This window comes from Aquila chrysaetos, chromosome 6, assembly GCF_900496995.4.
Source record: "Aquila chrysaetos chrysaetos chromosome 6, bAquChr1.4, whole genome shotgun sequence".
Classification (NCBI taxonomy): Eukaryota; Metazoa; Chordata; class Aves; order Accipitriformes; family Accipitridae; genus Aquila; species Aquila chrysaetos.
Window position 1 is genome coordinate 36,313,678 of NC_044009.1, and position 24,451 is coordinate 36,338,128.

The 24,451-nt window shown below is 65.7% G+C and overlaps 1 protein-coding gene across 12 annotated transcripts in view; it reads left to right on the top strand.

Annotated features, from left to right (window-relative positions):
- The first annotated feature begins 1,572 nt into the window (after positions 1-1,572).
- The window catches only part of TNS1 (tensin 1), a 63,807-nt gene continuing 40,928 nt past the window's right edge, over positions 1,573-24,451 (top strand). For 3 of the 12 annotated variants that reach the window (XM_030017652.2, XM_030017653.2, XM_030017655.2), the window contains exons 1-7: positions 1,573-1,684; positions 2,923-2,960; positions 18,379-18,417; positions 20,576-20,617; positions 23,436-23,485; positions 23,810-23,981; positions 24,347-24,397. In XM_030017652.2, coding sequence (XP_029873512.1) covers positions 1,609-1,684; positions 2,923-2,960; positions 18,379-18,417; positions 20,576-20,617; positions 23,436-23,485; positions 23,810-23,981; positions 24,347-24,397 — 468 coding nt within the window. In that variant the 5' untranslated portion in view covers positions 1,573-1,608. Of the gene's footprint in view, positions 1,685-2,922; positions 2,961-10,067; positions 10,497-18,378; positions 18,418-20,575; positions 20,618-23,435; positions 23,486-23,809; positions 23,982-24,346; positions 24,398-24,451 lie in introns of those variants that run through there. The other 9 variants (XM_030017658.2, XM_030017656.2, XM_030017663.2 and 6 more) reach the window with 6 other exon arrangements.

Genomic DNA, 24,451 nt, shown 5'->3' on the forward strand with positions numbered 1-24,451 from the left:
TGCTGCTGTGGCTGGCGGGGATGTGCACGCTCGCACATGCTTGCACACTCGCAGGTGTGCATATGCATGCAGCGCCCTGCCACATGCACTGCGTGTAGCACACACAGCACCCTCACAGCCCCCGGGGTGTTTGCACGCACGCAGACATCTGGTGCACGTGCGTGGCCCTTCTGCCTGTCTGTGCGTGCACTGGGGAAACTGAGGCAGGGAGGTTTTGGGGAGGGGTACCCGGCACCCCGACTCTTTGGCACCGTCCCCCCTGGCTCTGTTGCAGTGCTGAGGCCGGAGGAGAGCGGGGCGCCTGGGCGAGGGGGGGCTGCCGGGCCTCTGCTTAATCTCATTAGTCTTGGCATGAAAAGGCGGATTTACGGGGGCTCACGTCTTCATCTGGCGGCGGGTGGGTGGGCAGGGCTGGTGTGCTGCCAGGGGGGTGCCCCCCTGCCCCAAACTAGCTGGGGGGGTGTCAGGAAGGGCGCTGGCTGCCTGCAGCTGTGCCAGGACCACCTCCCCTCCCCTCAGCCCCTGTGCGTGAGCACACGCACACGCTTGCACGCTCACAGCCCGGCGCCTGCACACGTTGGGATCCATCCTGTGCTCACACTCGCGGCATCGGCCTCCCCCCGCCGTGGGCTGTGCCAGGCAGGGTGGGCATGGCCGCTCACGCTCAGGGGGGCACAGCATGCCCTATACACCCCCATGAGACACCCCAGCACACGCTGCCCGGCGTGCACCCCAAAACCCAGCATGACACGGAGACACCCCCCTGCACGAGCACCCTTCTGGCAGCACCTGCACGTACCTGGGTGTGCACATGTGTCTGCACACGTATCTGTGTATCCACACACGTACATGCAACCACGTCCGTGCGTGCACGTGTTTATATATGTGCATTCACATGCGCTCATGTGCACACAAGTTTGCACACACATGTGCATACAAGTATGTTCACCCGCCCCCCCCATGCATGCAGGCGTACGCACTTGTGCCTGCACACACGTGCCCACAGAAACGCTTGTGCACGGGCACGCGTTCGCCGGGACACGCGTGTGAATGCACCAACGTGCAGGGACACGCAAGTGCACGCGCGCGTGTGCGCGCATGTCTGTGCACACACACAGACACACGTCTGTGCGCGCACACGTGCTCAAACACGTGTGGACACACCTGCACGCAGGTGTGGATGTGCTCATCGATGCGCGTGCACAGTGTGTACGGAAGCGCGCGCACACGCGCGGGCGCGCGCCCGGCCCTCCGGCGCGCGCCGCCAGGGGGCGGCAGAGACTATTTAAAGGGACCGCTGCAGCGGGGGGGTGCACAGCCCCCTGCCCACCCGCGCACGAGCCTAGGTCCCCCCCACGCCGTGCCCACCGCCCCACGGCCCCGGCCCTGCCGCAGAGGGCACGGCCCCGGGTGATGGGGTGCGGGGGGACACACACATTTCTTCAGGTGGGGGGTGGGTGGGTGGAGGATGACCCCCTTGCCCAGAGGGAAACTGGGGCAGGGCAGGGCTGAGCGCCCGGGTCTCCGTGCCACCTTGTTCCCGCTGATGAAGCCCCGTGTCCCCCCCAGCCCCAGGACCTGGAGGCCCCCCCAGCACACTCCTTCAAGATGACGAGCTTCAAGAAGGTGAAGGCATGCGGGATCTGCCGGCAGGCCATCACGCGCCAGGGCAGCACCTGCCGAGGTGAGCCGGGGGCGCGGGCACGCGCGTGTGACAGGGGGTGTGCCGGGGGGGCGGGGGGGTCAGGACATGAGGGGATGCGCGTGTGTGCCTGCACGTACAGCTGCGTGCACGAGGATGTGAAGGTGGGAACGCGTGCCTGCGCCAACCTGTGCGAGCACGCGCGTGTGCACGCGTGTCAGAGGGGGAGCCTGGGGGTGTGCAAGAGTGCGTGGGGTACCTTTGCGGGCGGGAAGGTGGCGGGGAGGCGAGGGTGGCCCGCGGAGGCGCTGGCACGCGCGCGTGTGGCCGCGCGTCGGCAGCATGGGTGCGCGGTGAGTGTGCAACTGTCACCGCACGAGTGTGCGCACGCATGCGGGTCTGCGCGCACGGGTGGGTGCTCACGCCCTCCGCCGTGCCCGCTGCCCGTGGCGCCCGGTGGGACGCGGGCGGTGCCGCGGCCCCTCGCACGTGTGCGGTGCCGCCGAGCCCCGTGCGAGGGGCGGCGAGCGGAAACGCCGCTGCTGGCCGCGGGAACAATGCGGCTTCCTGCGCCGCAGGAAACAGCCCCAGGGGAGGACAAGGCCTGGGGGCGGCCGTGGCCGGGGCCACGCTGCGCGGGGACCCTCGTGTCCCCTGGGGATGGGACACGCGGCTTTGCGGGGCTGCCCGGGCTGCCCGGTGGTGCCCCGTATAAGTACGTGTCCCCAGCAGTGGCAAACACGCGCCCGCACCAACCGTGGGCACGTGCCGCTCTCCGCAGGGGCGCGGGCGTGAGCGTGCAACAGCAGCGCGCGGGCAGGCGGGGACACGGGCACTGGCAGCACCCCCGCGGCGCGCTCGTGCACGCCGGTGCACGTGCGAGGCCTCGTGAGACGTGTCCGTGCACGGCCTCCCTTCACGCCGTTAACCCCTGGGCGCTGGGGTTTGCACGCGCGCACGCTCCCCGGCACGTTGGCACCGGCGGAGGTGGGGGACGGCTCGCGTGCATGGGTGCGTGCCCGAGGGCCGCACGGACGTGCACATGGTGCTGCGCCGTGCTGGTGCCACCCGGGGCGTGCATGTGCGTGTGCAAGGTGTGGGCATCCACGTGCGTGTGTTGCATGTCCCGGCAGCCTGTGCCCCGTGCCAAGGTGCTCCATGCCCCGCAGCGTGGGGTGCCACCCCCCCCCTGCCCTGCATGTGGGGTGCCCGTGGGCTTGCCCCCGGCAATACCCCCTCTCCTGCCCCCACTAACCCTCTCTCCCCTCTCCCTCCCGCAGGCTGCAAGCTCTCCTGCCACACCAAGTGCCAAGCCAAGGTAAGGCTGGTGCCGCAAGGTGTGCCCGTCGCTGCCTGGGGGGCACCGGGGACTCGCACGGGGGATGCCACGGTTCATGCCAGCTGACCCCACTGGATAGGCACCCAGATGGGCTGGTGGCTGTGGGCTGGTCGTGGTGGCACTGGTGTCACCGGTGGGTGAGGCTGGCAGTGCCATCCTGCTGCCTGGCCCCCGATGGCACGTGCCCGTCTAGGTACCGGACTGGGTTTTGGGGTGCAGCCCTGCTCAGAGGGGGCTGGCAGGGATCTGTGCCCCAGCACCCGGAGCAGGGGGGTGCCCTTTGCGTGCTGCTGTACGTGGGTGCCATGTGCCGCGGCCGAGCGCTGCCGGCGGCACTCACGCAGGCTGAGCACCTCGCCCGATACCCAGCACCGCCGGGGGCGGATCTTGCTGGCAGGAGGGAGCGGAGCCGAGGATGCCCGGTGGTGATGTCCGGCTGCCCGGCTGCCGCGCCGGCGGAGGGAGACCCTACGGCAACCCAGGTTCTCCAGGGTAGCTGGAGGTGGGCACGGTGCCCACCGCCACGCTGCCGGGGCAGGGGAGGCTGCGCGTTCCTGAATCCCTGGGGAGGCATGTGTGCCAGCCGGCTCTGGGGCTGGCATCTCAGGCGGGAAGAGGCTGGCGCGCCCCGGGCAGGCGGCGTAGGCTGGGACGTGCCCGTGCCTGTGCCCGTGCCCATGCCCGGCCGGGCAGGGAGGGAGAGGAAAGGCCGGGGGGGGGTGGACCGTGCCGGGGGCCGGGCACGCATCGGGCTTCGCAGGGTGCTGCAGTGTGGGTGGTGGCGCGGGGCAGGCACTGGGAGCAGCCCTGGCACCGAGCCCCGGCCGGGGTGTCGGAGGAGGTGGGGGCTGTGGGGGTACCCTGGGGACGTGCCCGGCACCCTGGGCCCTGAGCGGGCAGGGCAGAGGTGGCCGGGAGGCTCAGCGGGGCTGTGCCACCCTGGGGACCCTGCGCCATCCTAGGACCCTGTGCCACCCTGGGGAACCCTATGCCACTCTGGGGACTCTCTGCCATCCCAGGACACTGTGCCAGCCTTGGGACCCTGTGCCACCCCGGGGACCCTGTGCCAAAGACACCCTGGGGGCTGAGGCCAGAAGAGGTGGCTTTGCCCCGATGCCGGGGTGAGGGGGGGTGTGGGATGAGGTGCTGCCCGCAGTACGGCAGGCGCTGGCAGAGAGTGTCTGCCAGTGGTTTCCAGGCAGGAGGGAGTGTCGGGAAGCGTGTGTGCCTGGGTGTGCGCCCAGTCGGGATTCTCTGATGTCTGCTATGAGGTTGTGCAGCAAGAGGGGGGGTCACACCAGGGTCCCAGCATCTGGGTAGCCTGTTCGTGGGGGCAGCCCGTGGCTCGCTTCCACAGCCGGCTGCATTTCATTAGCCTCCGTCACCCTTCCCAGGCTCGCTGGAAGCTGGAGTCCCCTCGGTGGGGCTGGCTAGCCGAGGGGTGTGCTGCTGTGAGGGGTGCATGCATGGGGCCAGGGCCAGGGGCCTTCTGCAGAGCTCCTTTGGGCCAGTGCCCAGGGAGGGGCTCCTCCGGCCGGGCAAGCGGCCAGCTGACTCACACCCCGGCTTGTTATTGTAGGGTCTCTGGGGAGGGCTCTTGTGGGGAGGGGGCTTGGCACAGAGCAAAAACGGCCTCTTGTCTACCTGAAGCCCCTCACGTTTAACCCCTGCACCCCCAGGATACTTTGGAGCGGGAAGATGGGCTCACTCCGAAGGCCTGGCAGCTGCACCCCCCAACACTTTCTCCTCCTGCCCTGGAGATGCTGCTGAGGTCCTGGTGTCCTCCCCCCTCCTCCAGGGGCTCCTGGCCCTGGAGCCTGTCCTACCATGCTATTGGCAGCATCTCTGCTTGGTCCCCATATTTACCCTCTTGGGACCTGCCCCGACCCCTTGTTCTTCCCTACCAGCTGCCCCCGGCACGGCTGGCTCCTGGCCAGCTGCCTCCTGTCCCAACTGGGGGGGAAGCTCCCAGTTACAAATCCCAAATGGAGTGGATATGGTGGGAGGGGGGGAGAGGGGAGAGATAGGGGTGTGGGTAGCGGGGCGGGTGGGATGTGAAGGGTTGTACTGAGGGTGATGGGTGTGGGGTGCCAGGGGGTATCATGGGTGTGATGGGGATATGGGAGGGGGGCACTGGGGTGTATGTGGGGACACCAGGGAGGTTTTGGGGTGCCGGTGAGTGCCACGTCCCCAAGGAGGCAGTGAGCGGGCAGACCTGTGCCAGGGCGAGCAGGACCTGCGCCCTGGCAGTGACCTACACCCCTCGAGGTCCCCCCCAGCCCGAGGGACAGTGGAGGGGACAGTGGTAGGACCCATGCCCCACAGTGGCAGCGATGCTGGTGGGGTGCCCGGCGCCCGTGGGTGGCTCTGGGGGGGGCCAGGGCTGCCGCACACACATCTGCCGGGAAGCACAACGCCGTTCCCATGCCCATGTAAGGCCCTTCTCGCGCCCAGCGCCTCCGCTCAGGGATTTTTCCTTGCTTAGCAAACCTCCCTTCCTCCCTCCCTCCAAGGGGGACGGACAGACGGATGGACACTGGAGTGTATCCCACCCATCCAGCCTGCCCCCTCCCTCTCTCCCCGCACAAAAACTGCCTGCCGAAAGCAGCGGGGGTGTAGCTTCCTTTGAAAAGTGGGGAAACTGAGTCACAGAGCCCTGCCCGGGGACAGTTGGAGGTGGGGGACACGGCGTGGGGTGCAGTGCTTTCCATGGCAGTGGTCAGGCACGGGTGAGCCTGTGTGTTGGCACGTGCTGGTCGTGGCACAGCCAGGGTCTGGTGGTGACACTGCCTGCCCGGCTGGGGTGGAGGGATGAGCCTGAGGATGCTCTGGGCGGTTGTGCCATGCAGGCATGTCCCAAATCATGGAGCAAGGGAGGTGCTGGGGGCATCCCCATCCCCCGGGATGCGCTTGCTCTGACTGGGGCTGGATTTTGCCGTGGTGCTGCTTAGAGAGGCTGAGAAAAGACGGGGGGATGATGCTTCTCCCCATGGCGGGAGCCAGCCTGGTGATGGCTGGTTTGGCTGGGGGACAGGGAGAGCTGTGGCATTTGGCTGCCAAATCGGCTGGCGATTGCTGGTGGGTGGTTCTGGGAAGTGGTGGCTGTGCCAGCCCCTGGGCCTGGCAGGGCTCCAGCTTGCCCCACTCGCTCCGTGCCGCACCAGGGCCCACAGGTCCTGGGGCAGTTGGGGTGCTGGGTTGTGCCAAGAGGGGAAACTGAGGCACGGCATGTAGCATGGGGCTAAGGCGTCTGGGGGCTGCATTGTCCCTCGGTGTCTCCCCCCGGGGAGCTGACAGTGGGTGCTGGACCCGTGCTGGGCTGCTGAGCCATGTGTGTGAGTATGTGTGTGTCCATGCATGTGAACACGTGTGTGTGAGTGTGCATGCGTGTGCCCAAACACAAATGTGTTTGCACGATCATGCGTGTGCATGATCATCTATGCTCACAGATGCACGCATGTGTGACCCTGCAAGGGAATGCATCCCTGTGCAAGAACATCCATCCGTGTGCACAAGTGTACTCGCACACGGGTGGGTAGTCACACGCATGTGCTCCCAGCTTGGTGCCATCCATCCCTGCTGGCCTCGTGCCAGGCCCGGCTTGTTTTTCGAGTGCCCCCCTGCGATGGGACTCCAGGGGGGGTTTGTCCATCATTAAACCGGGGGCTGGAGCGGGGCCAGGGCCCGGGCAGCGAGGCGCGTCCTGGCCAGAGCAATTGCTCCCAGTGCCCGCGGCGCCAACGGGCCCTTGGCAGTGGGGGGATGTAGTGGGACCCATGCCGGGGCACGTGGTGGTGGCGAAGGGGACGTGTATCTCCTGCCCTCAGCTGGTGCTGGGGACCCCCCTGCTTGTAAAGCAAGTCCGAGCCAGGAGGGGAAACTGAGGCAGGGAGTGGTTGGACCATTCGGGCAGGCTTGACTTGTGGTGATGGGCAACCTGCAGCTGTGCCATGGCCAGGGGCCAGGGCAGTGCTGTGGGGCACGGAATACGGGCTGCAGGGAGGGGACGTCCATGTCCCAGCAGCAGCAGGCTTGTACTAGGGGACATCTGGCTGTCCTGTCCCCGCTCACCACTCCAGCCACTCTGCCCCGCTGCCTCCTCCCCGCACAGCAGAGGCGATGACGTGCCAGTCGCTCTGCCTGTCTTGTCCCTGTCCCCGATGCCCCATTTAAAAGCCACCCCCTCAGTGCTTCAGGACAGCTAATTAACAACACCCCTGGTCTCCACAACAGAGTGAGCAGCGGGGGGGGGGGGGGGGGGGGGGGGGGGGGGGAGGAATGCCACAGGAATGTGTCCTTGACCCTGGCATGGGCCCAGCTGGGGTGGCGGGATGGGGGCTGCAGGGGTCAGCCCTGCCCCGGTGCCGTGCCAGGTCATGTTTGTGCAGCGGGTCCTGGAGGGGGTTCTGTTTTTTTTTTTTTCCCCTCCTTCTTTCATTTTTCCCCGTCTTTACGTCACTGCCCAAATATTCGGCCTCTCAGCTCTGGTGGGGGGGTTGGTTTGGCTGCTTGGAGGAGCTGGGGCCCTGCTCTGCACCCTCCGGGTGCTGCAGCATGCAGGGAGGGTGGGCAGGGGAGTGGGGATGCTGAGACCGCCCACACTTGCTGCACTGGTGAGCACTGGCTGGGGCTGGCCTGAGAGGTGTCAGCTGAGGCAGTGGGGACCACCAGCCTCCCTCCTCGGGGGCTCCCAGGGCCGGATCCAGCCCCCCGGCACCCTGCGGTGGTGGAAGGCAGGATCTGAGCTGGATGGGGGCTCTTGTGGAGGGTCTCTGCCTCGTTTCCCACTGATTTTCTCCCAGACCACTTTGCATGCCCCATGGCCACCCGTCCTGGGACCTGCCCCGGGAAGGGCACTGGGTTCCTGGGGACCCCCAGTACCCTCCAAGGGGTGGCACCAACCCCAAACCAGCTGAAAGGTCTGGCTCAAGACGGGCTCTACAGACCCAGCACTGGGGCTTCATCTCCTCCCATGTGCTTTCACCTCTGGAGCTGACCCCCCCCCACCTCCCTGGAGTGCCTGATCCCCAGGTCCCCCTTCTTCTGCTGACATCTGGAGTGGTGATGCCCAAGGGTGCTTGTTTTGGGTTGTGGAGGAGCTGGTTCAGGTGGGGGGTGGTTTCTCTGGGGGTTCTGGGGGGACACTGTGGGGTGCAGAGGCCACTGGAGCCACTTGGCTGACCACCAGACCCGCTCCCACCAGCACATTGACCCGATGGATCTGGGAGGTACTTTGGTGGCTGGAGTTCAGGGATGCTGCCAGGACTTCTCTGTCTGTGTCCTGCGAAGGGGACACATCATCTCCCCAGGGGACAGCTCCCATCACCTCCCCAGGGACAGGGACGTGCTGTCAGTGCCCTTCACTCACCCACTCATTTCCATCCTGCTCAGCCGCTGATACTTTCCCATCTGGCCCCGGCTCTTCCGCTGCTGGTGTTTCCCAGGGTCCGGGAGCTGTCCTGTGGCTGCCTCCCGAGGAGCCAGGGCTGGGGGTGTCCGTGTGGGGGTCTGTACCGGAGCTGAGCTAGGTTCTGTGCCCAGCTCCCCTGGTGCAGGACATTCATTCCCCTTCATCCCAGTTGCAGTGCTCCCCTCTTTTTGGGATGCCTGCTTTTTGGAGGCTGTGGTGCTGGGGGGGGCTTGTTTGGGGGTGCCAATGGATCCTGCGGGGGGGGCAGGTTGTCCTCAGAGTGGTGGCTGTTGGAGTCCAGCCCCATGCCCTTGGGTGCTGGGGAGGGCAGTGGGGCTGGTGCTTGCTCGGGAGGAGGGTGAAGAGGTGCTCCCCAGGGATGTCGGGGCTCCGGCGCTTTGTCCTCGGCAGTGGGAAGGGTCTGCCGGTGCCTCTCAGTGCTCCCGTCCCATGGCATCATCCAGCTGTTGGGGAAACTGAGGCATGGAGGGGCTGGACAGGATCTGCTGGAGTGGGATTGTACTCACAGGGGTGGTGCATCTTACAGGAGTCTTGGAGGAGGGCAGAGGGAGAGCCCCTCGCCACCAACCCCTCCCTGTTGACTTTTGGGGGGGTGGCAAGGCAAGAGGGGTCCCTGGGGTCCTGCTCCGTGCTGGCAGAACCAGCCCCAGCCTTTTGGCTGAGTCTGCAGCACAAGGACGGAAATGCAAACAGGAACGGGGAGGCGTTGGGCGAGAAAATGTCAACAGCACTGGGCCGGGTGCCTGGCTTGCCACCTCCCCGGCCGGCTCGCCGCCCTGTGGGCCACCACCGGGCAGGCTCCCCCCTGCCCCGCACTGCTGGGGGCTTCCCTCCTTCGCTCCGGGGTCTCCCGGCACTGAGCACTTGCTCACGCAGCAGGGCTGGGGCTGGGCTGCCCCAGGGGTGGCCGGGGAGAGCAGGGTTCCATCCATCACCACACAGAGCCCCCGAGGAGGAGGAGGAGGAAGGGAGATGGGAGGAAGGCGAGAGGGATGCTGGGCACACCCCGGGTTTGGGACAGGCAAGTGGGGACTGGCGTGGCTCCATGTGCCGACGGACAGCCAGGGCTTTTCCAGCATTTTGGCTTTGCTTTTTAATTGGGGGGTGGGCTGGTAAATCTTCACATCCCCCTGACATCGGGGTTGCGGGGCAACCAAGAACCATTAATTGGGCACCTCGTCCCGTGTGCGGCAGGGGGGGGACCAAGTTGTGCCAAGGGGTGCCAGGCAGATAAAGGCCCCAAGAAGGGCCTCACGCCCCCGTCCCTGCCACCCCCCCCGCCAAGGGCACGGGGACGCCGGTGGCGTCACGCGGGGTGATAAGGCCCCGACCCCGCTGCGCCCCGCCGCCCGCCGCAGCCCCTCGGCACGGGGTGCGAGGCGCTTTGCAGGGGGAGGCGGCGGAAGCGTGAGGGGGTATTTTTTGGGGGGGGGGGGTGGTGTCTGCCCACTTGCCGGCACCCCTTGCCCAGGGCCATCTGCCCGAGCTGGGCTCCTGGTTGCCTTGAAGGGTGTTTTTGGGGGAGGCGAGGGGAGTGGAGCGGGGCTGGACTTGGAGCGTGCCGTGCAGCTGGGGAGAGAGGGAAGAGGAGAATAAAGAGGGAGAAGGAGCGAGAGGAGGGAGGGGAGCGGTGGAAAAAGCTGCCCGGGACCCCCTTCCTCCCCAGGGCCGGGGCCGGCGCCCCCGGGGTCCCCAGCCCCCGGCCTCCCCGGGGGTGCGGAGGGGAGCGGGGGGCCGGCGGGACCCCCCTGCGCCCCTCCATCGCCGGGGTCCCGCTTGCGGGGAGCGAAATCCTTCGGCTCTCCCCCTCCTTCCCTCCCCTCCCTCCTCCCTCCCTCCTTCCTTCCTTCCTTCTCCAGGCTTGGCCCGGGGAGGGAGGGGGGCTCTGCCTGCAGTCTGCCTTCACGCCTGCCCGCCCGGGCGACGCCGGGCTCCCGCCTGCCCCGCGACCCCCCCCCCCCCGACCCCTCCGGCCGCCCCCGGCCGCCCCCCGCGCCCCCCGGGCCAGGTGAGGCTGCTCTGCCGTCTCTTTCGGATGTAGGCAGGCGAGACCCCGGATGGATTTCGGGAGCGTCATGAACCAGGTACGGGCGGGCGGCGAGGGCACGGGGGTCCCGAGCCCCCCCCCCCCCCGCCCACCGCGGGGAGGGGGTACTGCGGGGGGTGGCATCTCTTCAGGGGGCGGGGGGCCACGCGTGACATCCGAGCGGGGAGGGGTGGTGCGTGGTTGGGGGGTGTTGTCCCCCCCAGGTTGGGGGGGCGTCCCCAGTTGTCGGTCCCCCAGAGGGGGTCTCGGGGCGCGGGGGAGCTTGGAGGGGGTAACGCGATGCTCGCAGGGAGGAGGATTTGGGGAGGGGGTGAGGGCCGGTTTGCCGCCGGCTGGCAGCTGCGAGCGGCTCGGGAGGGCCGTGCCCCCCGTGCCCACCTCCCCACCTCGCCGGGGCGGTGACCCGCAGGGTGCCCCGGAGGGGGACGCGCAGGCGCTGGGGTCTGCGTCCCCTCCGAAGTGCGTAGGGACCTGTCCCTGGGGAGCAAGGGCTGCGCGGGAAAGCGGGGTCCTCCCCCGGCACCCCTCTCCCGCCCCCCGGCCGGGTGGGCGATGCCGGGCGGGTGCCTGTCACCCCCGGCGTGGGAGACACGGGAGGGGCAGTCCCTCGGCCGGGACACCCTGGCAGCCCACGGGTTAACCCCCCTCCCTGGTCCCGCCGCGGGACCGTCAATGGTTAAACCCCGGGTTAATGAGTGGCGAGGAGCCCGGCAGCCGCGGCGGGTGCCAGTCCCCCCCCCCCGTCCGCGGGCAGGGACCCCCGGCCCCTCGGCGCCGCCGGGCCCGCAGAGGGTTAAGTCCGTCAGGGCAGGTCCCGGCGCAGATGTTTTTGGGCTGTGCTCCTGGGAGAGGAAACGGCCGAGCGAGGCATCAGCCCTCTTGGTTTTAAGGGGAAAACAAGAGAAAAAAGGAGAACTGCTGCGTTCCCGGGACGCCTGATCCCGCTCGGCATCGGGGTCAGCCCCCGGTGCGGGACCGGTGACCCCGGTGTGGGTGCTGGGGGGCAGCTGGCAGGGACAGGGGGGTGACAGTGGCTGCACCCCCCGGGTCCTCATGGAGGGTGCTGGGGTGACATCTGCTGCGTGACAAGTTTGGGGGACCTGGGGGGCACCCAAACGGGCACCCCGTGTCCTTACAGTGTGGTGGCACTGGGAAGGCTGTGTGTGTCCTGCCTGGAGTCTGAAGCCATCCCTGGGGGTGACACCCCGGGGAAAGCGACTCAGGAGAAAATGAGCCCCCAGCCCGCGCGCTCTCTAACGAAGCCTCTCCGTTAGCAATCCTGCTGGCCCCCGTTTCAGGAAGGGCAGGGCTGGTGCCGCCCTGCGGGGCTGCTGCCCTCCCCAGGCAGGGCAGTGTGCCTTGGGGCTGTGCCCCTCTGTGTCCCCCCCTTTTGGGGTCCTGAGCTGAGGGGTCCGTTCGCACCTTGACTTGGAGTGGGCTGCCGGAGCAGAGCTGTGCCCTGCCCTGGGCCACCCTCTTGCTTGCTTTGCCACAGTCCCATGCCTGGCCTCGTGCAGCCCATCGCCGCGGCATCCCGTCACGGTGCCGGCAGCCCCTGATCAGCACCGGAGCCGCCCCGCTGGGTGTTGGGGCAGAGGGAGAAGAGCAGCCCCAGGGTACAGCGCCTGAGCAGGGGGGAGCGGCTCAGTGTCTGCTTCCCCCTCCTGTTCCCACACCTCCCCAACACCATAGATGGGGGACGCCAGTTTTGGGGTGCCGCTCAGCAGTTCAGTTTCACTGCAGCATACTCGGCTCCGTCCCGTGGGGTAGGGACACGGCACTGATCCCAGTCTCCATCTGCTTGGGGCTTTCCCCCCACGAGGGGACCCCCCAGGCTCAGTGCTGGGGGGCACAGACCCCCCCAGGGCAGCCAGAACTTATTTTGGCACTTTGTCCACCCCTCAAGGTGGGTCACAGCCCCACAGGCACTGGCAGGTGCCCCTGATGCCATGGGGCAGCCCAATGCCTGCAGTTGGGGTCTTTATGCCTAGGGATGGGGCTTGCCTGGTGCTCCACCAGCATGGCAAAGGGGATCTGTGGAGCAGGGCCCCACACAGGGCTTCACAGTGGGGCACAGGCAGCCTGCCAGCTTATGGGCCCATGTGCTGGCCAATCCCACATGAGTACCCATGCTCTGACCAATCCCATGTCAGAATCCATTTGTTGACCAGTCCCATGTGAGAATGTGTGCACTGACCAATCCTGTGCTGGAATCACTGCTCTGAGCAATCCTGCATGAGAATCAGTGTTCTGACCAATCCCGTGTCAGAATCCATGTATCGACCAATCCCGTGTGAGAATCTATGCATTGACTAATCCCGTCTAAGAATCCATGTGCTGCCCTATCCTGTGTAGAATCCATGCTCTGCCCAATCTCAGGTGAGAATCCAGGCGCTGACCAATCCCATGTAAGAATCCAGGCGCTGACCAATCCCATGTAAGAATCCAGGCACTGGCCAATCCTGATGGAGCCCCCTGCAGCAGACAGTGTCCTAGCCAATCCCAGTGTGACTGCTCCCTGCCAGTCCCTGGTGCGGGAGCTGCTCCCTGGCCAATCCCGGCGGCTGGTTTGGAGCCGGGGGTTGATGAGGGGCTGGGGGATCCCCACGTTCTCCCTTGGGGCAGGCTGGTTGTGGGGTCCCTGCAGGACCAGAGTGAGGGGTGTCCCCTCTATGGGGTGGCAGCACCCATGGGTGGGTGCTGGCAGCAGGGCATGGCTGGGGCTGTGGGGCCGGTGCCAGGCAGGCGATGGCCTGTGGGGCTGGATCCAGACCCGCAGCCTGCAGATGTTGCCTTTTTAGGCACTGGAGCGCAGCGCGACCGTGCCTGCAGCCGGCCCTGTGCCGAGCCAGCGCCCGCTGGCAGAGCCGGGCCAGCCCCTGTCCTGGGCCTGCGGAGGCACCTCTGTCCCCCTCTTGACATCGAAAATACCCTTTTTCCCTCCCAAACAGGCCCGGGGACACTACCTTCTCCCCCTTCCCCTAGTCGGCACTTGGCAACCCTGGGGCTGATTGCTCAAACCGCCCTGGAGCTGGGGCCTGCCCTTATTTGGGTTGAAACCAGGGCTATTTTGGTGCCGCTGCCTCCATCGCAACCCCTTGGAGCTTCCCTGTGTGTCACCTTCCCCGTCCTGTGCCATCTCGCCGTGCTGGGGCTGCTGGCCTGGCCAGCTGTGGGCTGGTTGGGGGCCATCACCCTCCTGGCCGTGCCGTGGGTGCTGGTGGTGATCCGTGGGGCCGCTGCAGGGTGGAGTGGCTGGTGTCCCTCGTGGTATCTCAGCCCTGATCTGCAGGGCTGGGCGCACTGGGTGACCTCTGTCCTGGCCCTGCTGCCGACTTCCTGGTGGGGATGGGCCATGGGGTGGCTCCCAGGGGACATACTGGGGGGGGAGACAGAGGGGATGGGGTCCGTCCCAGCTTGGGGGACATCGCTGGCACAGTGGTGGCGGCTCTTTGTTGTGCGGTACCCTCCCTGGGTACCACCAGCATCTCTTGGGCAATGCAGGGGCAGGGCAGCCTGGTGGCCTCTGCCTTGGCACGGGTGCTGCCAGGCATCCCAGCATGGAGGGGATGGCACGGTGACAGTCCCTTGCCCAGCTGTGGGGCGGGCCAGGGATGCTCGGAGGGAAGCCTGGGAGCGGTGAGACCTCCGTGCCCCGGCGTCAGCCCAGCCTGACTCACCCTGAGCCGCTGGCCAAGCCGCTCCCCGGCCCTTCAGCACAGCCGCCGGTTACCCCCACCCAAAGGGAGAAACCCCAAAAGCAGCAGAGCCCCTGAGCGCTGGTGGGGGCAGAGAGGGGCTCCGTGGTGCTGGGGTGCTGGCCCCTCCCCAGGACCCCCATGCCGGGGGGGGCCTGGGCTCCGTGTGGCCGCTCCGTTCCTTGCACACCGGGGCTGTGCCCGGCAGGGTGGAGCTGGGGCGAGGGGGGAGCGGGCGCGGATGGAAACATGCCGTCCTCTCGCCGGGGACTTGTTGCATAAACAGGAGATTTGCCAGAGCTGCGAGAAATGTGAGGGCAGGAGCAGGCAGCACGTGGTGTGGGCAGGGGGGACCCGACCCCTGTGCAGGGCAGGGGGGTGGTCAGAGGGGCACTCTCTGAGCCCAGACCATGTAGTCCCTTATGGCTGGCAGGGGGAAAGGATGCTGCGGGTGGTCCCCCCAGGAAGGGGGGAACAGGGGTGCTGGAGAGGGGAAAACCTTCCCTGACATCCCCAACTTGGTGGCCCCGACCTGTCCCCTTAAAGTACCGTCTGCTGTGGGGTGCCAGAGTGGGGCTCCTGCTCTGCCCCACGCTGTGGCTAAGAGGGAGTTCGGCAGGGCTTGGTGGCTGCGGTAGGGCTGGAGGGGCTGGTGAGCAGGAGGATGGCTCTGGGGTGGGCTGGGAGGTTGCTCTGGCCCCTGGCTGTCCCCGGGACCCCCCTTGCCTGGGGCAGGATCTTGGGGTGAGCAGAGAGCCGTGGGGTGCATGGGGAGGTGCTGTGCAGCCCAGCTGGGACGTAAGTGGCACAAAGCTCAGGCGACGTTGCTAGGGAGGAAGAGGTCCCCCATGGGGTGACGTGGGACCCCATGAGCTTCCCCATGGGGTGACGTGTGCTGAGCTGGCGTTGGTGCCACCCCAGCATCGTCCCGTGGGACACCGATGCGGCCACTGAGTCACCGTCCTCTCTGGCAACAGCATTTCCAGCCTGCAGGGTGGTTTGGGCAGGGGGACCCTCTTCCTGGGGGCTGAAGGGAGTAAGGTGGCTTGCTCCCCTCTTTTGGGGTCCACATCCCTTCTGGGTAGGGGGGCCAGGAGGGCTGTGCCTGCCTGACGCTGGCTTGCTTTGTGGGGTGGTCCGGGATGCCGAGGGGGTCCTTTTTGACAGCATGTCTCCGGCTCCGACTGCAGCAGCTGGGCTGGCTTGCCGGTGTCTCCGTGCCTGGCTGTTGGGAAGCGGCTCCCGTGTGCCGGGGTCTGCGCAAGAGCCGGGGCTCCCGGCATCGCAAGGGTCAGCACCGGCCCGGATATCAGCCGGCTCGGGAATGTTTATCGGAGCTCCTGGGGAAGGGAAAAACAAAAACCGCCACCCAAAGGAAGGGATATGCGTCAGAGATGGGCCTGCATTGCCCACCAGCAGCCGGGCGGGCTGTGCCACGGGCTGCGGGCCAGCGCTCGCTCCACTCCGGCAGCCCGGCCGGGGGGGACACCTGCAGTCCCCCAGCCCACCCTGTGTCCAGTGCTACACCGACCCAGCCTGCTCCCGAATTGCAGGGCCCCTCCATGGAGGTTTGTACCCCCCCAGCCCCGCTGGCATCCCATGTGCTGGGGCTATAACCTGTGGGGATGCTCCAGCTGGAGCAGGACCTGGCAATGCCCCTGGTCATCTCCGTGGCTGCAGAGGTTATTTTGCTGAGGGAGGAGGAGGAGGGAGAGGAAGGATTTGGGAGGGAGGGAGATGTGAGTGGTGGTTGCAGCATGGAGAAGGCTCTGCGCTGTCTCATCACTGGGTACGGCGTGGATGTCCGCATCCCTCCAGCCTCGCTCAGCGCTTGTGAACCAGTGCCGAAGTCCCGGCGGGGATCTGGGGTGCAGAGGCCGTTCCCTGAGCTGCAGCTGGTGAGGTTTGGTGGAGGAGGGCTCCCATGGGCTGCTCTGTCCTGGGGTGGTGCGGCCAGGGGCTGCCCCGGGGGTTTGCCGGCCAGGTGTTTACTTCTGAGCTGGGACATCTCCCAGGTATGGTGACAGCTGGCTATGAGCGAGCGAGCCCATCATTGCTCTCCAGGGCAAGGCTGCAGGGTGTGCCCAACCCTTTACGAGACATCAGAGAGTCCCCACCACTCGTGGCCGTGGGGCCTCGTTCTCTGGGAAACTGATTTTGCTGCTTGGCAAAACCTGGGTCTCAAGGTGGTGGCTCACGGGATGTGGCTGCTGGGAGGGATGGGGCTGTGACCTGGGGGGCAGGGGCCGTGGGGGGCTGGTGGGGTGGGCGGCAGCCCCGCTGCGCCTCGTTCCTCGCATTCCTGGGCAGGGCTGCTGGGCGGTGGGGTCGCGGCGGTGGGGGCCGGGCAGCAGGAATGCAAACACCGGAGCGGGGTGGGGGGGGAGAAGAAAGGCCGCTTGTCTGCTGCGGCGAGGCAAAGCCTGGACCAGGGGTGTGCAGGTCTCCCCGCCTTTCCCACCCCTCCCTGCACCGGGGGCGGGGCGTGGGGGTCCCTGGGGATGGAGGTGGCGGTGGTCCTGGGGGTCTGTGTGGTCCTGTGTGGGGTGATGCTCTCACTGGTCCTGCGTCAGGAGTTCAGCTTCCCTAGGAAGGGGTCCATTGCCTGGGGCTGGGTCTTTTCCCTTCGTCCTTGAACCTGGGCCGTGTTTGAGCCAAACTTGAGAGAGGGATGGAAGCTGAAAACAGCGTTATGTTCCTGCAGTCCTCATAAAACTGCCTTTCTGGGATGCGAGAGTGCCGTACAACCCGGGTTGGTGGCTCCTGTGGATGGGAGGAGTGGTGTCGGGTGAGCACAGGCCCATATTAGACATCAGAGAATCCGCTAGAGCAGGGAAATACAACCACGGGCACCCCAGTTTTCTCCCTTCTCCAGCCGAAGGAGCATTCGTAGCCTGCAAACCTCCTGGTGCCGACAACGGAGGAGGGGTGGGCACGGACCCTACCTGTATGTGGGACCAGCGTGTCCCATGGTAGGGGAGCTGCGCATCTCCCCCCATTACCAGCCTTGGGAGCTGGGGCTTGATGGGGGCTGGGGGGTCTTGTTTGAGCATCCCCGGGGGAAGAGCGCGGCAGTGTGCGGGGCACAGTGCGGGGTACGGCACGGCCCTCGCTGGCCCCGTCCGCAGCGGCTCGCTGCCGGAGAACATTCCAGGGAGGCTGGCGCGGGGCCAGCGCCGCGGGGCAGGGAAAGGGGCCTTTTATGGAAGCGTTTCTGCATTAGAATAAAATCATAATAATAATGCGCAGGGGAAGGGAGCAGGAGGAGGAGGAGGAACCCCTGAAGAAAACAGGGAGGCGGGATGGGAACAGGCTGGTGGCCGGGGAGGGGGCAGGCGCTGTGCATCACCCTGTGGGGACCGGGATGGGGTGGGATCTGGGTGCTCTGAGTGGGGTGCTTGGGGGAAATCCTGCTTTTTATGGCCCCGGGCAGGGGAGGCTGAGCAGAGTGCGGGGGGTCCCCGTGCTGCCATGGTGGGGGACCAGCCCCTGAGCGGTGTTTGGTGCGTTGGTTTGATCCTGGGACGGGGCAGGGGATGGCTGGGTGGGGGTCACCACTCCTGGGGACACACGGAGGTGTTCAGAGGGGATGAAGTGCCCCAAATCAAACTCTGCCACTACCGCTGGCGTCTTTGGGCCCACGCAGGGCTGGAGCGGTTGTTCCTGCTGCCCTCGGCACCGACAAACAAGGCGCTGCCTCTCCCACCCTGGCGTGCCGCTGCTTCCCGGCGGACTGGGGTGCACGCAAAACCCAAGGTTAATTGTCAGTAATTGCCGCTGGTAATTAAGGTAACAATAGCTGGGCTGTTCAGCTGGCGGCTGCAGGAGTGCTCACGAGGCCGCGCTGGGGTTTGTTCCAGGAGCCGCTCTTGGCATCAGTCGGCCACCCCGCGCCATGCCGTGCCCTGCTGCGCCCGCCCGGGGCTGGGGCTGCCCGGGCTGCCCGGCCGAGGACGAATGGCACTGCCGCCGTGGTCCCCAGCCTGCTCCCGTTACCAGGGAGCCCAGCCTTGACCTTGGGATGCTGCCCGTGCTCCTGCCCGGGGCGGCAGGACCATGGGCCATGGGCCATGGGCCACGGGTGCCCCTGTCACCCCCTTGGGCGGGCGCTGGGTTTGCTCGGGGTGGGGGGTGGATGGTGCATCCCAGCCCCTTCCCATGCCCTGTGCTGGGGTGGGGGCTGTAGGGACTAATCCTGGCCCTGTTTCTGCTTCTTTGCAGGCTGTGACCCCCTGCTCCCCCGCCGTCAACTATGAACCGGTAAGCGAGCCCCCACCCCGTGAGCGGTGGGTGGCAGGCAGGGCTGTGGGGACGCTTGGTGGGATGGGACATCCTGTTCTGCACTGGGCATGGGGCTTTCTCTGCCTGGGGGCTTCAGGGTGTGAGTCCCCCGCCCCCAAAATCACAGGGGTCCCGTGCTGGCGGTAATGGCACTCCCCCATTTTGGTGCTGTGCCCCCCAGCATTGCTCGCTGCAGGGCATCCCACGTCTGAGCAGCACGAGTTGGGGCAGCCCAGCCATCATGGGACTCCTGGAGTTGGAGCTTTTGGGGAACAGGGGCTTGTGGGGTTGCTGGGAGGGACAGGCAGATGGGACGTGACCAGCCTGGGCTCTGGGGTCCCCCGGCGCCGAGGGCCTCCCCTCCCTGGCCAGTGCCGGGGCGGTTTCTTGCACGCCCGGAGATGGCTCTACCAGATGTGCCTTTGGCTCGGGGCGCCCAAGGCCGTGTGTTTGCAGCCCTTGTTATTGTCACCCGCTTCTTTTGTCCCTCCTGGGGACCTTTAATGAGCAGCTGGGGCCAGGGCGACGCACAGCCCTTCCCACCCTGTCCTCTCCGGACACCGGGAAAAGTGTTGGACGTCCCATCTCCGTTCACCCCGTCTTGGGGAGGACGGGAGCAGGGGTGATAGGTGGGCGGCCATGCTCCCTTGCCACACTGCTCCGGGCCACGGCAGTGCTCCAGGGATGACAGTGCACGGGGATGGTGCTGGGAGCAGGACCACGCCCGGGGCAGAATTTTGGAAAGCGTGGCACTGTGGTGCCCTCCAGGCAGCATCTTGCCGGCAGAGCAGCCCCCCTGCCCCGTTCCCAGCCCGGCCGTGCCCGTGGCAGCGGGCAGAGCGGGCACGTGGCAGCGGGGAGGCTGGCATTGCCTGGGGCCGGCGCGGCCGCCCTTCCTTCTTGCTCCGGACGTGTGCCAAGGCTTGCTGGGGCAGGCGCCGGGGAGAGGAGTCCCTGGCAGAGTTTCAGCTCTGGGCTCAGCAGCCTGGCAGTGCCAGGGTGGCCGTGCCCCACGCGGGGCTCTGGGCTGGGCACCCCGTAGCTGAGCAGGGGTCTCACCCAAAAAGTGGGTTTAGGGTATGGCCCCCTGCGAGCTCACGAGGGCAGCACATGAGCCCAAGTGTGTGAGGGGATGGGGTGGGAGCAGAGCATGCTGCCCGCCCCGGGGCCTCATGGTGGTTATCTGCCCTGGGTTTAATCTCTGCCTGCACCCCCCCCCACCCCTGCCAGCCTCCTCGGGCACTTATCACCAGCAAAAACATGTTAGCTTTGAGCTGGGACCGTTACTGCGGCTTCAGGAGGAAATCGAAAGGGGTTTGCCCTGGCCCTGCTGCCAGGACCGGAGCAGCCCGGTCTCTGTCCCCCTGGTCCCAAGACCCCCATAAGCCACCCAGCTGGGTCCCTTTGCTGCGCCACCCCCAGGCACCCCAACCAGCTGCCCCAGGCAGAGGTATCTGTACCCCTGCTCCCTATATTTGGGGTCTGGACACTCTCCCCAACCCCGGGAAGTTAATTCCTATCCCTGGCCCCATTTCAAAGCTCTCTGTGGACTCCAGTGGCGTGTCACCAAATTTGCCCCTTTTTTGAGCATCTCGGACCCCTGCTCTGCTCCCGCCAGCCCCGTGGGGCCGGGTTTGTCTCGGAGAGCTGGCCCTGCCGGCGGCCAGGCTGGGTGTGGGACCGCGCCAGGCTCGCCCCGTTGTTTACGTCCTGGCTGTGGGGTCTGACCCTGCAGGATCCGGATGGGATCCTGGAGGTTGGAGGGGGGCACCGGGTGCCCGCCATGGAGCGGGTGCAGGGTTTGGCTGAGTGCTCTCCAACCATGACAGCGGTCCAGCGCGGGGGGCGGCTGCCAGGAGGCAGGATGGCAGCGCTCTCGGCACTGAGCATTGCCCCGGCTCCAGGGTTGCTCAAAACTTGGGTTTCGAGGGATTCCCGACCTTTAGGAAGAGCGGACATGTTGGCAGGCAGGGAAGGAAACGGGACGTGGTGCATTTCCTAGGAAGGGCCAGAAATAGCCAGGGGGAAACTTTTGACCCCGGCCCCTGCTCTATGTGTGTGTGTCTCAATCTCTCTCTCCTTCTCTCTCGCTTGCCTTTTTCTCACCCTCCCCTTCCTCCTGCCTGCCTGCCTGCAGCCGTCCCCAGGGGAGAGCATCACGAAGCAGGTAGACACCCCGGTAAGTGCTACCAGTTGCGGAGGCTGATCTCTGCCTTGAGACCTCCTGGAGGGTCACTTGTGCCTGTCCCATTGCCGCAAGCACTCCCTGCAGCCAAAATCTCTCAGCCTGGGATGCCCCTGTGGTCCCCCAACCTCCCTGGCACCCCCCAGCCCTCCCTCCCTGCTAGCCAAGGTGATGATGGCCATGCCAAAGGCCAGGTGAGGTGCCCAGGGGTGGTGGCAGAGGCAGTGGCGGAGGCCAGTGGAGGGGGGGGCTGGGGCTTTTGCTGCAGAGCCGGCTTTCCTGTCTTGGAGCCGGGGATACGTTATTTAATCTGTGGACATGAAATTGCTAAGACAGTGTAGACAAACGCCCTGCCAAAATCAACGCGGACGGCTTCCCCCTGCCCGCAGCAAGCTCAACGGCCTCCCTGTGCGCTGGGGCTGGGACATGAGGGATGGAGGCAGAGCGGTTCCCAAGAGGAAGAGGGTTAAAGCCTTCCTCACCTGGGAGCTGTCTTTACCACATCTCTTTGGTTGTCCAGCCTATGTTTCTGATCCCTCTCTGATCCCTCTCCTGAACTGGAGAAAGAGCATTCACGTCTGGAAAAATCCAGCAGGACAGTCAGGAGCCCCCTTTGACGGCTTTGCTCTCTTTTGGGGGAAGTTTCCTGCTATTTCTGCAGCCTTTCTCATGCTTTGCATCACCCTTTCCAGGCAGAAGGGGCCTGCGCTTTTCAGATGCTGCCTAGAGCCTGGGGACATGCCGAGCCAGCCTGGGGCTGGGAGGCAGATGCTCGATGGAGCTGGCAGGGGGGTCTTCAACCCAACATGGCTGGGACCAGCCTGTCCTGTGCTGGGCTGGGCTGGGACATACTGGCTTGGCTGGGATCTCTGCTCCAGAGGGGACCTTTGCAGGGTCTCGCAGCCCGGTGATGGGCAGGAGTGTTTAATAACACGAGCGCTTGCTCCTATCAGCTGATTGTGGGCTGACTCTTCCTCGCGCAGGGGCTGGCGGCAGAGACGGCAGTGCAGCTGCGGTTAGATCGGGGGGGGGAGCGGGGCAGAGCCAAGGGGCTCCTGCCAGGGCGGGGGACGCTGGAGGGCCCTGGCCGCAGGCACCCGCTCCCCTGGGCCGGGAGGGTGCCTGGAGTGGAGACGCCATGCCGTGGAAATGGATTAGCAAGGGTCTCGCCACCGCCATCAAGGTATGGAGAGGGAGAGGGGCTCTGGCGTCCCCGTCTTGCTCACTCTCCAGTGCCTCAGTTTCCCCACGTGGGAGAGGGGGATGAGTCCCGATTGCCCCATGTCAGCTCCTCCGTCGGGCAAGGCTGCGGTTTGGGAGGCTGCTGCCGCCGGGCAGGGTGACAGGGGCTGATGGGGCTCCCCTGGCTGGTGGGTGCAGGTGGGGGACCCCAGATGTCTCCTGCTACAAAGGTTTGGGGCAGAGCAGAGCCCGCAGTGGGGATCCCATCCTGGTCACCGTTGGGTGACACAGGGACGAGCCCATGCTCAGGATCAAGCTTCTGCACGCACCCTGGCTCTGCCTCGGGAAGTTTTTAACTTTTTGCTGCATTTTAACTCCTCCTTTGCCCCCTGTGATGCTGGGGGGCTTCTGGGGTGAGCAGGTGATTTGGGGCACCCTGAGGAGAACCTGGGGGGGATCGTCACTGCTGCCTGAGCACCCCATGGCACTCAGGCAGGGCTGCTGCCTCCCGGAGTGGTTTTGGCTGGAAGGGGAGACTGGTGTCCCTGGGCCCCTCAGGGTGCTGAGCCTGGCTCTGCTCCGCCAGGCAGCCTGACCTTGAAGGGGGGACGTGAGGCTGATGGAGGGTGATGCTGGCTGCTCGTGGGAGCAGCCCTGGGACCGCGCTGGGTGGGAGATGGTGGACGAAGGGTGCTGGGGAAACCTCTCCCACCTTGTCCTGTCACCTCCAGCGTGCCAGTTGCGGGATGCTGCAGCCCCGAGGAGGGTGGCAGCAGGTCCTGCAGCTCTGGGGACAAAAAGGACATCCCAGGAGCTGGCTGTGGGGTGCATCTCTCGTTTCTGGATCCTTCCAGGGGCTTGGGACGTGCTGCCTGCGGGAGATGAGTCTTTAAATGACTCCTGCTTATTAGCTAGAGATACTAAAACTAATGAGGTGTGAGTGTGTTTTTCCTTAGCGGTTTTTTTTGGAAACCCTGCTTTGTTTTTCGGCTGAGGTCACGAAGTCACTGAGCAAACCGGCTGCAGATGAAATTCTTGAGGCCAGAGAACATGCATAAATAGAAGTTTCCTGCTCCGAGAGCTCAAACATTTCCTCCCGGCGTTTGGCTCTGCGGAGTTGGGGCCAAAGCAAACCGTTGTGCCTGGCTGGCTCCTCGCTGCTGCTTGGGCAGCGAACCTGCCCCTGCCCTGGGCAGAGCCAAAGCCACTCTGTCCTGCCATGTGTGTGCCTGGAACCTGGCTGAGACTGGAGGGACTCATGACATGCCTGAGACTGTCCCCGTCCCCCCCGCAGCGTCCTCCTCAAATGTCCTCTGGGACCCTGTGGCAAGGCACCAGCCCCACAGTGCCCATGGCAGCTGGTCCCAGCTGCACTGGAGTTGCGAGAGCTGGGTTTTGTTCATCACCATGGTGGGGGGATGACGGTGCCATTGGGGCATTTGGTGCCACCAGAATGCTCAGCAGGTGGGGTTTGGAGATAGCGATATTTTGGGAGTGTTACGGTGCGCAGTGCAGGGTGGCGGGGTTGGGATGCTCTGACAGCACCGTCACACCTAGCTCTAGTGGGACCACTGTGCTGGCCACAGGCTGGGTCAGGCCAATAACTCGCATTTCCTCTCTCGTTCTTTAGGATGCCACAAAATCCCCCAGGAGCGGGCAGTCACGCTGCAAAACCTCCAGGTAGATGCCTCAGTTTCCCCTTCTGGTGACTGTCTCTGCCCTGCCTGAACGTTTTCCCCCACCAACACTGCTTCTCCAGATGTACTCCCATGGATGCTCCCTGTGGAAAAGACACAGGGTTTATGACCCACCATCCCCAACTTGGGGTCCCCAAGACACCCCAGCGGGGCTGGGAGCAGGGGAAAGGCTGTGGTCAGCCCTGCCGCTGCATCCCCATGTCTCCCAGCCTGTCTCGCTTAACCCCAGGGGCCATGCAGGGTGGGGAAGGGTCACCGCGTCCCCTCCCCATGCTGTGTCCTGACAGCGGTCCTCTCCTTTGCCCAGGAGCATGAGCCTGACCTCGGCCATGGAGAGCAGCTGTGAGCTGGACCTGGTGTACATCACGGAGCGGATCATCGCCGTCTCCTACCCCAGCACGGCTGAGGAGCAGAGCTTCTGCAGCAACCTCCGTGAGGTGGCTCACATGCTGAAGTCCAAGCATGGGAACAACTACGTGGTGAGAGATACAGCCGGGTCCCCTCCAGGCTGGGGAAGGGGCTGGGGTGCTCAGGTCCTGGGGATGGGGTGCTGCAGGGATGGTTGCTGCTTCCTTGCCTCTGGCTGGGCTTGACATTGGTGAGGGGGGGGGTCTTTGCACGAAGCCGGATGGATTTTTTCCTTCCTTGAAGCTTTCCAGTCCCTTTTGGACTCCCTGGGAGTTTTTGGCCATTGCGTTGCCCTGTGACAAGGCATTACTCAGGTTAATGTGTTTGGGGAAGCCTCTCGTGGAGGGATTTGAGGAGGCTTTGAAGTGAGGAAGAGGTAGGGGTGGCAGCGAGGGAGGAAGATGTCCCCTCACTCTGTCTTTCCTCTTCCCTGAAGCTTTTTAATCTCTCTGAGCGGAGACACGACATCAGCAAACTTCACCCCAAGGTGAGTCGCAGCTGTGGGGAGCAGAGGGGCTCAGGGCAGGGCTGTCTGTGGGAC